The sequence below is a fragment of the Phoenix dactylifera genome, chromosome 2, assembly GCF_009389715.1.
Source record: "Phoenix dactylifera cultivar Barhee BC4 chromosome 2, palm_55x_up_171113_PBpolish2nd_filt_p, whole genome shotgun sequence".
NCBI lineage: Eukaryota > Viridiplantae > Streptophyta > Magnoliopsida > Arecales > Arecaceae > Phoenix > Phoenix dactylifera.
The window spans coordinates 3,003,430-3,015,617 of NC_052393.1; the positions used below are offsets into that span (position 1 = coordinate 3,003,430).

General features: G+C 40.9%; 3 protein-coding genes across 3 annotated transcripts; all 3 read right to left on the reverse strand.

Annotated features, from left to right (window-relative positions):
* Positions 1–380: 380 nt before the first annotated feature.
* LOC120104525 (germin-like protein 9-1) lies at positions 381–992 on the reverse strand. The gene has a single exon (XM_039115834.1). It carries the CDS (start codon positions 990–992, stop codon positions 381–383), a length of 612 nt encoding a protein of 203 aa, XP_038971762.1.
* Positions 993–3,716: 2,724 nt separating this feature from the next.
* Positions 3,717–4,748, reverse strand: LOC103719909 (germin-like protein 9-1). The gene has a single exon (XM_008809391.2). The coding sequence runs from the start codon at positions 4,464–4,466 to the stop codon at positions 3,855–3,857; it is 612 nt and encodes a 203-aa protein (XP_008807613.2). The 5' UTR covers positions 4,467–4,748; the 3' UTR covers positions 3,717–3,854.
* Positions 4,749–8,783: 4,035 nt separating this feature from the next.
* Positions 8,784–9,395, reverse strand: LOC103719912 (germin-like protein 9-1). The gene has a single exon (XM_008809393.2). The coding sequence runs from the start codon at positions 9,393–9,395 to the stop codon at positions 8,784–8,786; it is 612 nt and encodes a 203-aa protein (XP_008807615.1).
* Positions 9,396–12,188: the final 2,793 nt, after the last annotated feature.

Genomic DNA, 12,188 nt, shown 5'->3' on the forward strand with positions numbered 1-12,188 from the left:
CAGTGGATTAACCGATGGCAGTGTCTCACTTACTCTAGTTTCATTCAGAAAAAAGAAGAAGAAGAAGAAGAAGAGGAGGAGGAGATCTTATAGCTGAACAGAGAGCGGTTGTATTTCATTTACCCACACAATGAAAATAATTTAGAAAACAAGTAAAATGAAAGAATGAAGGGATTATTATTCAGCAAGCAACCAGACAGAAAGAATTACATGGACATGATGAGAGGGAAGCAACGTATATCAATTGGTACGCTTCCACTCTTATCAACATTTAACACTCATGAAGAATGACAAGCTACCAAACATACTCTCGAATTAAACGAACAGAAAATCAAAACAGGACACAGAAAGATGCAAACAACTTCAGAGGCTCAAGTAAATCAACCCATGGCGGCAGCTGAAACAAGCTTGTCAATGGTTAGAGCATCAGTCTTGAAGGACTTCGCCAACAAATCTTTGTCAATGCCGCTGCCAAACAAAGCCTTCGGGAGAGAGACTGTGCCGGCATTAGCACTGCCGAAAGCCGACAAGGCAACGGCTGGGTATCTGGAGTCCTTGTTAACTTGGAAGTGCACCAGGCCCTTAGGGAACACAAACAAGTCACCAGTCCGCAGCACCTGAGTGAAGAGCGTGTTGTTGGAGTCCACAAGCCCGACCTCGAGCCATCCTTGCACGACGAGGAGAAGCTCCGCCGAGCGAGGGTGGGTGTGGGGTGCATTGATGCCTCCAGGTGCAAACTGTAGCGCGGCATACGAGACGCTCTGCCCCATGAGTGCTGGGAACTCTCCCTGGCTCGCCTTGGTCACCTTAAATGGTGCATCTCTGGGAGCACCCCGCAAGGCCTGCTTGAGCCCTTTGAAGGTGAAGAAGTCGGCATCTGGAGTGACTCCATCCGGCACTATGAAATCTGATGTGATGTCAGGGTCTGCAGCGTGTGTGCCGAGGAGGGTTGCAAGAACCATGGCAAGAGCTACCCATGCATTGGAAGCCATATTTTTTGGAGAGGTTGCTGGGAGAATGGTGCTTTGTTTGGTTGGAGAAGGCGTTTACATGCAAGGGGTATATATAGGTATGCAGGAGTACCTTAAGGGAGAATTGTTCAAGAGCTTGGACCTGGCATATCCTCGTCCGATACAAGGGTTGCATGCCGGCCTAGAGGCAGTGCTTATTATTGCCTTATTTTAGTACGCGGCGCCATAGCTTACAGCCAAGCATTTTTGTGCTGTTCTGAATTGCCTTGTCGTTGTTGTCTGATCCGGAAGTAGTCCTTTTAGAGGGCCTCCGTAAGTTACAGTTTATATTGGTTGGTCCTGGTCAAAGTAATGCAACTCAGGTGAAATGCTTGGTGATTTACCAATCAACCATGCTCTGGTTGTGGATACGAAACTTTTTCTACTGTTGAACATGTATGAGTGGCGATCTTTGGTCTATATATCAGCTAATCTTCTGTTCGATATAATAGCTGTTGCTTGATTTTATGTTACAAAATTTCCCCGTACATAGGCAAGTCTGTTGATTGCAAGGTTATTAGTTGAGATTCTCTAGCTCTAAAGATAGCTAAGTTTATTTTTTTGTTTTTATATGGATGGCTCCATAATGAAGCTACTTAAACCTGCAGGTTAGAAGCTGATAAAATTTAATTCTGTGGTTGGACAAGCATGTCTGGTTGGAGGGCTTGATGCGGTCAGTCAAAGATTCAGACCGGCCGATCAACAGAAGGGTCCATTAGCAAAATGTTTTGTCTTGGATGTTCAACACGGTTTCAGAGACAGCCCATAATGAGGTGCGCCGGAGATGCCATCTGGTTCATTCTATAGTTGGTCCACAATCAGGTGTGTTTTTGCAATGCATCATCTACTATAGTTGAAGAATTTTATATCCTAAAGGTTGTTGATTCTATTGCTAGGTCATTGAAGATTTTCTATTATAATTCGACTGCAGTTTTCTTTTCTAAAAATAACAAAAGTGAAAGCCGAAGTAAGCATATAGACATAAAATATTTGGTTGCCAGAAAAAATGTTACAAAGAAAGAAGTGGTTAATGAGCACATAAATACTGAGTTAATGATCGTTGATCCTATGACTAAAGGTTTGCTGGTAAAGTTGTTCAGGGATAATGTATGTCATATGAGACTTGTTGGCTCATTTTGAGTTATTGCTTTTGAGTCTCTAGCTATTATGTATGTTTAGAAACATATTTGGTTAATTAGTAGCATGATGCCCATTGGGCACATTAAGTAATTTTGTCATTTACAAGATCAAGATTCATTTAGATCAACAAAGTCGGACTCTGAATGATTTATAAAAATATCATTCATGAAGTATCAGGAGGTACTCAATTAGAAAGTATTATACTTTTTTAATACATGGAAGGAAGTGCTTGCCTAGAGAACATGACCGCCATGATTCGTGCATAGAGAATTTTTATTTGGGTAACAGTTACATAACTAGCTGATAAGTTGAGTGACAATAAAGTGATTATGGTCATACTATTGTATTAACTGTCACTTCTGAGAATTGCCTGACTACGACATGTGAGCCAAGTGGGAGAATGTTGGGCACATTTTTGTATGGCCTATATCATTAAGTTGTTAACTACCCACTAAATGTAGTTATGTAGATAACTACCTACTAAATGTCGTTATGTAAGTAACTACACACAGTAGTTTCCTTGATGGAAGAAAACTTTCGAGGTTTTGCTTATCTGATAAGGGTCCCTAGCCTAGCTTATTGATATCGATTTTATGGCTTTTAAGGAGGCATAGGTTAGAAGACTCCTTTAAGTCTCTTGTGGATTAGAAGACTCCTTCTTCAAGTCTCTTATGGGTAGACTCTAATCAAACACTTAAACAATTATGGCTGGAGGTATGTCTCATGAATATCATCGTTTGGTTAAGATAGTTTCTAACAAGATCAAGCGACAGAAAACAGTAGGCAAAACTGAAGGACCCGAGCTGGGTCCTCAGATAATGATGTTCCATTCCGGATTAGAGTTGATCATGGATCGGGCTTGGGCATGAAAAATATCAAATTTTAAATAGGCTTAGCCCAAAGCCAGGCTACCATAAATATAGTTTATGGCCCGGGGCTTGTTCTGTTATCAGCTCTACAGTCTAGATAACATTGTCAATTTCTTTTTTAGCTTTTCTTTTTTTTTTTTTTGGCGCCTTGACGTGACTCAAAGAGATGTCATCCATAAAGAAATAGAAGAAGAGGTGTTCAAGAAAATCCTACCTTTTCCTCTCTCCATAAGCGTTAGCAAATAATTGCTACCAAAGTATCCGAAAGTCTCCTATAATTGGTCATGTTCCTCATCAATGATGTAGCGTCGAAATTTTTACTTTCTATGTCTACAGTAGATCCAGTTTTTTGCGTTGTCCTCTTCTTATTTTTGTTAATTTTCTTTGGAAAGATACAGTATCATGGTATTCATATAGCTGAAAGTATGATGTACAATTTGTGAAATTAGCTGAAAAAAGAGTCCAAAGCAGTGGGCGACGTTTATCCTCTTTACTTGGAAATATGTGTAAAATACACTCTCGATTCACATTGGAACAATAGCATGGAAATGGCAAAAAAAAAAAAAAAAAACATGTCAAGAAATAAAATTTTGTATCTTATTTCTTTTTCTTGATGAAATTTGTGGTGGTTTCCCACCATTCCGCTCAAGAGCAAGACAGACTGGAAAATTAAAAAAGAAAAAAAGAATAAAGGGAATATATTTCACCGCCAGAGACAGGCAACACTATAATTAAAGAACGGGCTAGTAATCAACATTACTCCAAACAACAAGAAGCCAAAGACGGAAATCACACGGGCAGCAGCAACTCGAGATGCTCTGCTGAATTACGTAAATCAACCCATGGTGGCAGCTGAAACAAGCTTGTCAATGGTTTGAGCATCAGTCTTGAAGGACTTCGCCAACACATCTTTGTCAATGCCGCTGCCAAACAAAGTCTTCGGAAGAGAGACTGTGCCGGCATTAGCACTGCCGAATGCCGACAAGGCAACAGCTGGGTATCTGGGGTCTTTGTTCGCTTGGAAGTGCACCAGGCCCTTGGGGAACACAAACAGGTCGCCAGTCCGCAGCACCTGAGTGAAGAGCGTGTTGTTGGAGTCTACAAGCCCGACCTCGAGCCATCCTTGCACGACGAGGAGAAGCTCCGCCGAGCGAGGGTGGGTGTGGGGTGCATTGACGCCCCCAGGTGCAAACTGTAGCGCAGCATACGAGACGCTCTGCCCCATGAGTGCAGGGAACTCTCCCTGGCTCGCCTTGGTCACCTTAAATGGTGCATCTCTGGGAGCACCCCGCAAGGCCTGCTTGAGCCCTTTGAAGGTGAAGAAGTCGGCATCTGGAGCGACTCCATCCGGCACAATGAAATCTGATGTGATGTCAGGGTCTGCAGCGTGTGTGCCGAGGAGGGTTGCAAGAACTATGGCAAGAGCTACCCATGCATTTGAAGCCATATTTTTTGGAGAGGTTGCTAGGAGAATGGTGCTTTGTTTGGTTGGAGAAGGCGTTTACATGGGGTATATGTAGGTATGCAGGAGTACCTTAAGGGAGACTTGTTCAAGAGCTTGGACCTGGCATTTACGCGTCCGATACAAGAGTTGCATGCCGGCCTAGAGGCAGTGCTTGTTATTGCGTTATTTTAGTGCACGGCGCTATAGCTTACAGCCAAGCATTTCTGTGCTATTCTGAATATTGTAGTATTCTGAATTGCCTTGTCGTTGTTGTTTGATCCGGAAGTAGTCCTTTTAGAGGGCCTCCATAAGTTACAGTTTATATTGGTTGGTCCTGGTCAAAGTAATGCAACTCAGGTGAAATGCTTGGTGATTTACCAATCAACCATGTTCTGGTTGTGGATACGAAACTTTTTCTACTGTTGAACATGTATGAGTGGCGATCTTCGGTGTATATACTAGCTAATCTTCTGTTCGATCAACAGAAGGGTCCATAAGCAAAATGTTTAACCTTGGATGTTCGACACGGTTTCAGGATGAAGTCCACAATGAAGTGTGCTGATAGCGTGGAAATATTTCCGAGACCAATGCTAGAGGATGGAAAAAATTATCCTCCAGAATTTCGTCCACAGCATCTTTATTGTGGCCAAGCAATAGAGCGACGCAGTTCAGGTATGAGCGGGCTAAATTATTTCCTTCCACTACTTTTGTGTGAGATTTCTTTACCTTCAATTGCACCTTTTCGAAGTCGGCAGATATAGCCGCAGACTCTCTTCCCTCTAACGGCAGCATATTCTCGACCACCTCTGTTCTATCCTTGTAGCTGATTCCAAGATGTGAACCTCGTAGGTATCATATAAATTTTGTAATGTTGCACGATATTATCTGTATTAGTTTTTGCGAGTTCATTTGCCGTGGCAGCTTCTTCCCTTGCTTTGTATTTAAATATTTATAGAAGAAAAAAAAACAAATGAGAGAGAGAGAGAGAGAAAAAGAATTATTTTAATGTTTAATCACATTCGATATATCTCAAGAGTTATATATACTCGTATATAGACTCTATATTAAAAAGATAATATAAACTGATATAAAATCATGCTAACAAAGAAAAATGTTACTCGTTGATATAAGTTTTTATGTGATCTGTAAAATTACCCTGACAAGATTATGCTAACAAACTGACTAATACAAGATCATGCTAACAACATATTATAGGCTGATATAGGTTGTTATATCATCTCTAAAATTACGTTAATATCCTCCTTCAAACTCAAGATGGTACTATAGGTGCCAACTTGAGTTTGGAAACTAGATCATGAATGTACCCAGAAACTGATCTACTAGATCGAGAGTTGAAGTAGTAGCTTAGAAGCTGGCGTATGTAACTGATGCGGTGGATTAATTGGTCTACTGACATGATTGACTAACATAGCAAATTGATATGTCTATCATTGTGTCTGACTGACGTGACAGACTTACGTGTCTGCCGATGTAGCTGATTGACTTGTTTAATGATGTAATAATAAGAAGACACATAGAAGATGACAGTTATAGTGAGGATAGAGCTCAGAGAGAAGGCAACTGAAGATTGACGATTCTTGTAGATGGACGCATCATGGAAGAGGAGTAAGAGACCTCGAATTAGATGGTGAAGAAGCCGAAGATAGTAAATAAAATTGAAGATAGAAAGAAAGGGGCCATGGGATGATGAGGAGAGACGACCGAAGATGCAAAGTTGAGGAGAAAAGCGGTGGTCAGCAGCTATGGATCAATTAGAAAACAAAGGATCTTCAGATATTAATGTACTAAAAATAGAGGATATGCAGGTCTACTAATATAATCTTCAAATGTTGATTTACTTGAAAATAGAGGATTTGTAGGAAAATAGAAAATTTGCAGATCCACCGAAAAATATAGGATCTTCGGATGTTGATTCACCTAGAAATAGAGAATGATAGATCAACAATGAAGGTCTTTAAAGCTTCTAGATATAGAATGATGGCCACAACAAAGACGAAAGATGGTAGCAGTAGATTAGGTCATCGCGGGCTTCGATATAGTATTAAAATATTTGCAAACAAAAAAAAAAAACAAAAGAAAAAAGAGAGAGAAAAAAGAATTTATTTCACTATTCAATCACATTCGGTACATTTTAGAGGTTACATATACTCGAATATAGACTCTATACAGGAAAAGTAATATAAGCGAATATAGAATCATGATAACAAAAAAAAAATATTACGTGCCGATATAAGTTAGTATGTGATCTTTAAAACCGCTCTAATAAAATCATGCTAACAAAAGAAAATAATACTCATCTAACAAATAAAAATATAATAGGCCGATACAAATCGTTACGTCATTCCTAAAATTATGCTAATACTTTATTTAATTTTGAGCGAAGTGATTGAGGGCCAACTGAGTTTTAGAAACTAAACAAGAAGCTTAAGTCAGTCGATAAGCTCATTTACAATCCGGATGTGCTATGGTGCTCTTTTAACATTTTTTGTGAAAAAATCGGAAAGATTCTAGGCTTCTAGCCATCCATCGGATAAGAATAGTGAGGACAATTTTCTCTCACCAAGTAAAGGAATCGGTTGCCACCTTTTTTATTTATTTTTCTTTTCTCGACTCCAACCCCGTTCCATCCCCCAATCTATCCCCATGCCGGCCGCCTCCTCCAACCCCTGTTCCATCCCTCGATCCGTCCTAGTGTGGGTAACCTCCCCACGCTGCCCGCCTTCCCGCGCCGCCCGCCTCCCTGCCGGCACTGGCTTCTCATCGGTTCTCGTCCCCCATCCGTGAACTACTCCTCCTCTTTGCCGCCTTCCAGCGCCGCCCGCCTCCCGGCCACCACCCGCCTCTCCCCCATCGCCCACCTGCCCCATGCTGCCTGGATTTACGTCGATTCTCCTCCATCCACATCCACGCCTTCGCCTTCTCACCTCCTCTGCTCGCATTTCCGCCGCCGCCCGCCACCCCGCCGAATATGGAGGGGGAGACGCGTTGGTTCCGTCGGCAGAGCATGAAAAAGCTCCAAAAGAAGTTCCTAATTATTATGGCACCAGCTATTCGTGCCAACTGAAAGAGCTCTGGAGTTCTACAAAATTACCTGCACCAGCCACGCACACGACTGGCTTCGGGCGGTCGCCGGCAGACGAATCTCGACCATCCTTACTGAATCAGAAGGCAGCATTTTTTTCATGCGGGCGGTCCCTCTACGTCCTCTCTCCTCTTCCTCCACGTTTATCATCATGGTTAAATAACGTTTCTACCCTTGGGGGCACCGTAGCAAATCCTTTACCACCATATGCAAATGGCTTAACAAATGAAGGTTTTTGACAGAATGCCACCGGGGAGGTCGATTCAGATGCCACGATTTTTTTTGGACGGTGATACAAAATTATAGCACAGTCCAATAATATTGCACCGGTGCTCGGTAAACACTCTGGCATCAGGGACCCTCCCTCCACTGGAGATCACCAGCTCTCCTAGTGAGATGACAAAGCTAAGAGCCCTTCATTAGTGAATCTTGAGTATGGATGTTGAGGTGAATGAGTTGCAAGCACGTAAGGTGTTGTGATGGAGATAAATACATATAATGATATATTATATGTGAGGGGAAACCAATTGAGGTGCTTTAAAGCCCTAGAAGCTACCAAGGGATTGCTTTGATGAGGAGGAGATCATGAGGAAAGCAAGTAGAAGGGAAGCCTGTTGTGCACTGAGAAAAGCAGGGAGTAGAGGAAAATATGCTCGAAGAACTTGAGAGCAGAGAAAACAGACCGCGAAGATGTTTGGAAAGAAATATCACCACATGACACTAAGAGTGTTCTACAGCCACCTCGTTCGTGGCTTCTGACTTGTTTCTTCCTCCCCTTCTCTCCCATGTACAGCCGTTTCTTAATTAACAGCTGTTGTAACTATTAGTTTATTTGCTTAATAAATCCAGGGGAATTGTCTCACTTCCTCCAGTTTCACTCATAAAAAAAAAACGAAGAGGAGGATCGAGATCTTATAGCTGAACAGAGAGTTCAAGACAGCAGGGTTGCATTTCATTTACCCACACAATGAAAATAATTTAGAAAACAAGTAAAATGAAAGAATGAAAGGTTTGTTATTCAGCAAGCAACCAGATAGAAACAATTACATGGATATGATGAGAAGGAAGCAAAGTATATCAATTGGTACGCTTCCACTCTTACCAACATTGACCACTCGTGAAGAATGACAAGCTACCAAACATACTCTCCAATTAAACGAACAGGAAATCAAAAGAGAACACAGAAAGATGCAAACAACTTCAGAGGCTCAAGTAAATCAACCCATGGCGGCAGCTGAAACAAGCTTATCAATGGTTAGAGCATCGGTCTTAAAGGACTTCGCCAGCACATCTTTGTCAATGCCGCTGCCAAACAAAGTTTTCGGGAGAGAGACTGTGCCGGCATTAGCACTGCCGAATGCCGACAAGGCAACAGCTGGGTATCTGGAGTCCTTGTTAACTTGGAAGTGCACCAGGCCCTTAGGGAACACAAACAAGTCACCAGTCCGCAGCGCCTGAGTGAAGAGCGTGTTGTTGGAGTCCACAAGCCCGACCTCGAGCCATCCTTGCACGACGAGGAGAAGCTCTGCCGAGCGAGGGTGGGTGTGGGGTGCATTGATGCCTCCAGGTGCAAACTGCAGCGCAGCATACGAGACGCTCAGCCCCATGAGTGCTGGGAACTCTCCCTGGCTCGCCTTGGTCACCTTAAATGGTGCATCTCTGGGAGCACCCCGCAAGGCCTGCTTGAGCCCTTTAAAGGTGAAGAACTCGGCATCTGGAGTGACTCCATCCGTAACTATAAAATCTGATGTGATGTCAGGGTCTGCAGCGTCTGTGCCGAGGAGGGTTGCAAGAACTATGGCAAGAGATACCCATGCATTGGAAGCCATATTTTTTGGAGAGGTTGCTAGGAGAATGGTGCTTTGTTTGGTTGGAGAAAGCGTTTACAAGGGGTATATATAGGTATGCAAGGAGTACCTTAAGGGAGAATTGTTCAAGAGCTGGGAGCTGGCTTTTACGCGTCCGATACAAGAGTTGAATGCCGGCCTAGAGGCAGTGCTTATTATTGCCTTATTTTTAGTACACGGCGCCATAGCTTACAGCCAAGCATTTTTGTGCTATTCTGAATTTTGTAGTATTCTGAATTGCCTTGTCGTTGTTGTTTGATCCGGAAGTAGTCCTTTTAGAGGGCCTCCATAAGTTACAGTTTATATTGGTTGGTCCTGGTCAAAGTAATGCAACTCAGGTGAAATGCTTGGTGATTTACCAATCAACCATGTTCTGGTTGTGGATACGAAACTTTTGCTACTGTTGAACATGTACGAGTGGCGATCTTCGGTCTATATACCAGCTAATCTTCTGTTCGATCAACAGAAGGGTCCATTAGCAAAATGTTTAACCTTGGATGTCCAACACGGTTTCAGGATGAAGTCCACAATGAAGTGGGCTGATAGCGTGGAAATATTTCCAAGACCAATGCTAGAGGATGGAAAAAATTATCCTCCAGAATTTTGTCCACAGCAATTGAGCGACAGAGTTCAAGTATGAGCAGGATAAATTATTTCCTTCTATTACTTTTATTTGAGATTTCTTTACCTTTATTTGCACTTTCTCGAAGTCGACAGACAGTGGATCGTCGCTGGTGAAGGGCTTTGGTGAAGGGCCTGATCTATAATCGTCGGACGATATGCTAGCCACCCCCCCACCATGGCACGTGCTGAGCAAGTTAAAATTTCATCATTATCAATCTTTATTGAGCAATATATACAGTAGCCTAACTCATGTTCTTGAGTTGACTTGTTAGACTGCCTAGACCCGATCAATCCAAACACTCGAATGTTACTAACTAGTCGACCTCAGTAGAGGGTCCTGGTCTAATGCTGCTGTGACCATCCATTGCGCTAGACTTAGCCCGACCATCATCGAGTACCCTTGGGCCCTATCATGATAAATCCCTATTATGTTACCCATAGCATGGTCTGACTCTTGAGTTGACTAGTTAATTGGCAGAGTGGATCGACCTGGATTGTCGGACGTTGTTATCTAGTCGACCCTATCCATCCTGCACCTGACTATTATCAGCTACCAATAGACCCATAATTGATAACCCCTGATCTATTACCTTTTACTTGACTGGATATATGTTTCTTGATCAGATAAATTTGATTATGTTGTATTGACTGATTTGAACAATTAGACGTTGTCATCTAGCTGGCCTCGTATATCTTCCTATATGAATGTATTTTTATACTCAGCCTTGGTTTTTGTATGGGGCTACAGTCATTTGAGCAGAAAGAAATCTAATGAGATCTTATACTCTGGTTCTAAATTGAGAAAGACCTTGACTTTTTATTTATTTAAATTAAAGGAGAATAGAAAATATGAAAGTTCAAATATTAGAACTCTAAAAATTGGATAATTACTGAATAATTGATTCATTAATATGGCAAGTGGTTGATAAGGGATAAGTTGGTATTATATTGATAATAAATTGACTAGACATGTTATGTGTTGTAGTTGCGTTGGATTGCGATAGAGGTAAGAATCCATATATATATATATATATATATATATATATATATATATATATATATATATATATATATATATATATATATATATATATATATATATATATATATATATATCGATAAATTTGGTTTGGCATGTGATGATATATTTTATATAATTTTCAGTACAAATATGTTCGTATAGTTATTATACGTATCATATATTGAGAATATAATTATGTGAACAAAGATACCTTAAATTTGAGAAAAAATTATTGAATATGTGATAATTGATTTGACAAGAGTAACAGATAAATCAGACGTACAAGATATGATTTGGACTAATCTCGTCATAGCGCCCATAGGCTGACACATTGAAAGCCTCCACGAGTTTATGCGTGGAAAACCACCATATGCTATAATAGGGGTCGGATAGCCACCACAGGCTACAATATAGGTCGGATAGCTACCACAGGCTATAACATAGGTCAGATAGCCACCACGGGCTATAACATGATACAGTATCAGTCGTGGGCTATATCATGATCTTGGTTAGTCTAAAGTCGAAGAAGAAAATCAATCAAAAACTTAGAAATCAAGTTTATAAGAAACAAATAACATGACATAAGAAATTATTGTTGAACAATTGATTATATATATATATATATGCTTTTTTGAAACAATAATAATGAGAAATTAAGTGCATGTTGTTTATGAGTTTTCCAACTATTTATACGATATTCATTTATCTCATATTATTAATTGATTATTTTCTTATTACTTATGGTATAGTAGTTTGGGATTCTTACTTAGCTGTAAAACTCAAAACCTCTTTTCTCTTTTTCTTTTCCCAGTTCTAGGTTGCAAGTGATTTGTTTGGCTATAGTTGAGATCACAGGTAGGGAGGATAATTAGATAGAGCATCACATCCCGGATGCTGATTGGATGATTAAATTTTACAACTGGACTAGTTTTGTTGTTTGTTATTAAGTGAGATCATTTTTTATTACAAATATTGAGGTCGTGATAAATTTTCAGGTTTAGCATATTTTTTAGGGTAGAGCCTTAGGGTCGGGGCATGACAATACATATAATCATATCTTATATACGCGGGAAAACCAATTTAGGTGCTTTAAAGCCCTAGAAGCTACCAAGGGATTGCTTTGGTGAGGA